At 38.6% G+C, this 5,463-nt stretch overlaps 1 protein-coding gene across 1 annotated transcript in view; it reads right to left on the bottom strand.

The window, feature by feature from the left end:
* Positions 1–1,350: 1,350 nt before the first annotated feature.
* The window catches only part of LOC103776362 (sorting nexin-7-like), a 14,378-nt gene continuing 10,265 nt past the window's right edge, over positions 1,351–5,463 (bottom strand). Inside the window, exon 3 of the mRNA XM_008943871.1 lies at positions 1,351–1,707. Within this exon, the coding sequence (XP_008942119.1) occupies positions 1,630–1,707 (78 nt within the window). The 3' untranslated portion in view covers positions 1,351–1,629. The remainder of the gene's footprint in view (positions 1,708–5,463) is intronic.

Here is a 5,463-nt window from a genome sequence, read left to right as displayed (position 1 = left end):
AATACTAAAAGTTGAGATGGAAAAAAAGGAAAATAAAGCACGGAGAAATGCCTTAAGGGCTATTAAGCACATCATTGATAGAAGCTCTGATATTAAAAGAAATAAAATCAGTGGGAAGGATACAATGGGAGAAGAGCATAGTCTGGCCACATTCTTCCTTTTCCCCTGTGAGTACCCACTGGACAAGACACTGCAGCACAGCCCTTCAGGACCTCACTGCCTTCCTTCTAACATAGGCTCACCTCCCATCTGTAAATGGTCCGAGGCCGAAGAGGTGCATCTGCAGTACCTCTGAAGCATCTTAACTGCTGTTTTATAGCTGAAAGAAAAAAAGAGCTGAGCTTTTGTTCATACTTGTGGGGGTAAGCGTGAGAGCAGTCTTCTGTGCATTGCTGAACAGGCCGTGCTGGTATTTCAGGTCTCCCTTGCTGATCAGAGCCATGAAATGACTTGTCCAGCTTGGGCAGGTCCGGACCCACCCAAGTGCAGCCGTGTGCTCAGGAGCTGAGCCCCTGCGGCCATTAGGTGGCCAACAAGGGCAAGCTCACAAAATGCCACCACAAGGTGGTGAAGGTGACAGCTGAAGCTCTGCTGTTCTGCAAGGCCAGAGCCACGGGCAGGCTGTCCCCGATTTCCTCCACCTCGTATTTTCCATATTCAGACTTAGGCTTGCTCAGACCTTAACTACCAGGGAGAACAACTGCAGGAATTACAAGTGCAGACTGACAGACCTTTTGGGTGGAATAATTCAATGACTGGAACACATTTTTAATGCATATTGCATGAGTGAATCAGCTCATCGTTTTAATGCAAAACTATCTTTTCCTTTCTTATCCCTTTCTCTTCCACACTGGCTATCCAAAGAGGGAGGAAGTTAAGGATTACAGGAGGGTCAGCCATGGGAGGAAAAGGTTTAACCCTACATACTCCAAATGGATGGTCTTGCATTGGCAGGATCAGTGCTGCAACTAACATTGTGTCCTTGTAGTCTGTGTCATGAACTGCCAAGTTTTTTCTTTATCCCTTAAAAAGCGTCAAATTGAAGATATTTAATAGACATGCAAATGCAGTGAATTGAAAACTGAATGAAGCATTAATGTCACAGAACATGTTCGGCCTCTTTCCATACCGCGTTGCCATCGGGTGACTAGCACAATCTATTAAAATAAACCTAAAGAGCTCCTTGAAAGACGAGGCTGGGTAATTTTACAAGTACAGGAAATTACTCAACAAAGAGAATATAACAAGCATGCCAAAATACTTCTTAAAGACTAGGATACAGAAAGAAGACAGGCTTTCCTTATTAAACTTTTTATTAAAATGGGCTATCTTTACATATTTAAAATACTTTATATCCAAATTATGCGATATTTATTAAAAAAATTTTTGCAAACGCATAAAAATATGTAAAGTCACAGCTAAGCAATTTAAAGCAATATATAGCATGTTCCAAAATGTATTTCAGGACTAGAATACCTGAGTTTTCAATAAGCTGGTTTCCTGCATTTCACTGATTTTTAACAGTTAAACTTAATAAGGTATCTGATTTCGTATAAAAAAGAATAGGTTCTTTGGCTGGGAGAAACTGCATGGAAAAGGCAGAGATCGAGCAGAGATAATACTCAAGGCCTATCTGTCTTCAGAATCTTCTTCCACGTGACGATCCACTCTTTGAGATGCTAGGAAGGACTCCCATGTAGCAAGGCACTTAAAAAAACAACACAGACACATATAAATATAGCAGATTTCTGTAAAACTGATAGTCAAGGAGAAAAAGAAAAAAAAAAAAGCAGAATACATACGTATTATCACAAGCTGCTTTTGTGGGACTACGTTAAGAGCAAAATATGGTTTTCTAGCCAGCTCAGTGATATGCAGAACGTTAGGCAACACACTGAGTGAGCTGTAAAGGTCACTTTTACATAATGACAGGCGCACGGTGTGAGCGTGGTAATTGTATGTGTTAGCATGGAAGATGCTAACAGTAATTATGCCCTTCTTTAATCTCTTCATTTAGTTACAGGAAAAGATCTCTTCCAAACAGAAGCGCACTGTCAGGCACAGCTCCACTGTAATCTCTGTGGATTCCTATTGTATACCCAATTTCCTTTCCAAGTTAAATTAAAACAATATTTTTCTCAACACAGAGAATTCATTTTTTTCTCCTGAGTAATGAGAAGAAAATGGGACCAGAAAGGCAGGGAGTGGGGGGAGTAGAGAAATTGTCATTCTTGCAAGTGGCATTCCTTTCCTTATGGAAAAATATATTTATAATTGTACAAGCTATTTTTTTTTTTATTTTGAACCACGAAGACTGTTGGTAGTCAAATAAAAAACAAACAAACAAAACCAAACCAAACCCCACCACCACCAAAAAACGAAACACAAACCCAAGTGACTTTGGTTCAGTTTGGCTTAAATGAGTGTTGGCAGCTTGGCAAATCATTATAAGTCATAGATTAGTGTTGAGAGTCGAGACAAGGCTATCACTAGGTAACCAGTGGTGTGCTTAACAGGCTTCTGTTTCAAACCTGTCAGCAGAACAGAGCAGGCAAATTCATGCCATAATTTTATTGTTTTGATGCTACTGAAAAAAGCCCTTGAAATGGAAATGTTCTAATAAAATTTTGGCATATGCTCATACCTGTTGCTCTTGACAATGCAGCTTTTTTACTGCTTACTGTATGCAGTTTTTTTCATGAAGAATCTGAAATATTCACAATAAATAAGTCTTCTGAAATTTCTCAGGAAATACCTTCTTTTATATTAAAACCTGGATAGCATACTCCATTTATCTGAACTTTGAATTAAATCAGTATCCTGAAAACAGCATCATTTCCTAAGTGAAAACCTTTGCCATAAGCTCTTCAAGGCACAGTAATTTGCTCTGCCCAGCTACAATGAAATATCTAGCATCCATCTGTCATTGCTTAGGAGACATGGAAAATATGCTAAAAAACTCTGTCTTATTCGACATTTCTAGTGAATAACTTCAAAACTCTACCATTAAATATGTAAATTTAATCATATTACATTAAAGAGCCTAGGTCCTGGTATTATTGCATATCTACTGCAAGCAGATGAGTGGGAGGATCTGATAGTCACGTTTAACGTTAAAGTATAAGCTCAAAGAGCAAAATGAGGAAAACACACAGGATGGCTGGAGTTGGGGGAATCCATGATGACACAAGGACGCAGAACCAGGGATGCCCATAAAATTATAGTTGACAAAAGTAACTAGAGAAAGCAAAGAAAAGTCAGCAGCGATTATGTCTCTGAAGACATAAAAAAGTAGATGTGGGTTTGCAAGGTAATGAGAGAGGTTAAAACAGCTGACCGTCCTAGCAGACTGCAAAGAAAAAAGTATGTGGGAGCTTATTTCTGCATAGTTCTGGTTTTGGTGCTTATCAGGCATGTTAGACTGTTTCTCTATTAGTACATTGTCCCCTAGACTCTGGAAACCATGAATCAACTACCTCAACCTTCCTTTTCTGATCTTGCTGACAAAATCCCCCTCTAGCTTCTGCTGCTTTTGCACACAACATTATGCTGCTGTTCAGAGGTTTGAATTACTGTGAGAAGAGGAATAACAGGATAGATGCGTGTGGAAATCTGCTCGCTTCATTGACTCTTTGGAGAAATGTTACTTTGAAATGGTAAATATAAAAGGAGAAATGGTGAAAATAGTGCTAGTATGAACAGAGATCTGCAGGCATTGCAAACTGATTTCTGACTTAAAAGGTCATTTTGACCTTTAGTATAAAGCCTTTAAGGTTTGATCATTAGATTCTCCCCTACTACATGTGACACTGGCAGCTGAGTCTGTCTGAGATGCCTGAGCTGGATTGTGGAATCTTGGTTTTAAAATGTCAGTGAAGCAGCTGCTTAGCAATGTGTCTTCACTGTGGCACTTGGACCTGGATTTCTCTTTGCTAGAGCCCAGCCTGGATTACCATCCTAGAAAGCTGCAAGGCACATCTGTTTTCCTAGGCTTTTTCTAGGTGTTGGACAAGAAATGATCAGTTTCTTGAAAATTCTTTTGTTGGCAGTGACTGGCTTTTTTTCCCCTGAACCACAGTTTAATTTATACACTCTACATTTTATCATTCTGTAATTTCAGTAATGTGAATTTAAATACATATATCAGCACTGGCTGGAATGTAAAAATGGCTTTCTGTTATCTTTGCAACACTGAGCCAAACAGCGCGTGTTAAAATGCGATCACAGTATGTTGCTTAAGCAGATAGATACAATCTATTGAACTCTCTCCATACAAAGATGCAAAGCGGTTTTTTTTCAGTTACACAAGTTATTCAGTTTTTAATTTATCCTCCTTTATATAACCAAAACACATTTTCCTAAATGTAAGAGCAATGGTGGCTCATTTCACTGTCAGACATCCCAGTGCTGCTACAGCTGACAAGTTTTATAATTAACCATACCAAAACAAAACTAGGTCTCTGTGCCTTAGGCTCAAGCTTTTTATATTTTGAAGCATGAACTGCATAAACGACATTTTGTTAGTCATGTGTACTTCAACATTATTACAGAATGATTTTACTTCATTCTCCTGGGAAGTTGAAAATGGTGATCTAAATAGAGGATCAGCCAGCTTTCACAAGGGAGATAGAAAGGGGAAAAAAAAAAAGAAAAATCAAACCCTGGAAATTAAATGTGCATGCATAGGATTGAAATGCATAATCCAATTACTTGTAAAAGCCCAGTGGGAGACATGAAAAAAAGCCTAAACACACAAAATGAAAGAGCAGGAGCTTAAATAAGGCTACTTTACCCAGAATATTCTGATTACTGCTGCAGGTCACACATCTATTCTGCAACATCATTTTTCAAAAAAACAGCAAAAAGGTTTTCATATGGTACAATTGCATGTCTAACTAAAAGGGAGATATAAAAATAGAACATGTAGTAGGGATGATAACAGAAGCAGTGTGTCACATGCCATGTGCGTTTCTGTTCCAGTTCCCTGTGTTAAAAATTTCATTTATGATGGTATTTTCTGGGGTAGAATCTGGAGTGAAATCTTGTGTGTGTCAGAGAAAAAATACACTTTCATAGTTTCAGGAAACAAAAACTAGAGTGCAGAGAAATAGTGATATTAAAAAATATCTCCCTGAAAGTATTGAAAAGAAATTTTTATGGTTGGAGTGAATGAGGGTTCAAAGATGGATTCTGGCTTTGAAGCAACATGTACAGAGACCAACTGGCTCAGCCATATGGTAGCTTTTGAAAATCACATGAAGTCTGGTAGTTAAATTCCCAGGCATTGCTAAGGTTGGATGTGATCAACATGCATGAGCAGCTAACTTTTTGCTAAGCAACCCAATGATGACTTAAATGTATCACTACAGAGGCCTCCAGGGCAAACAACCAATCTCATCTATTTTTCTACAGCTTCTACTGAGTAGAGAGGTCCATAAGGGCATTGGAGTTAGAGGGAAGTTG

Source organism: Merops nubicus, unplaced genomic scaffold, assembly GCF_000691845.1.
Source record: "Merops nubicus isolate BGI_N331 unplaced genomic scaffold, ASM69184v1 scaffold13587, whole genome shotgun sequence".
NCBI classification, from domain to species: Eukaryota; Metazoa; Chordata; class Aves; order Coraciiformes; family Meropidae; genus Merops; species Merops nubicus.
The sequence above is the reverse complement of the archived record's forward strand: the minus strand, read 5'-3'. Positions and strand labels throughout refer to the sequence as shown.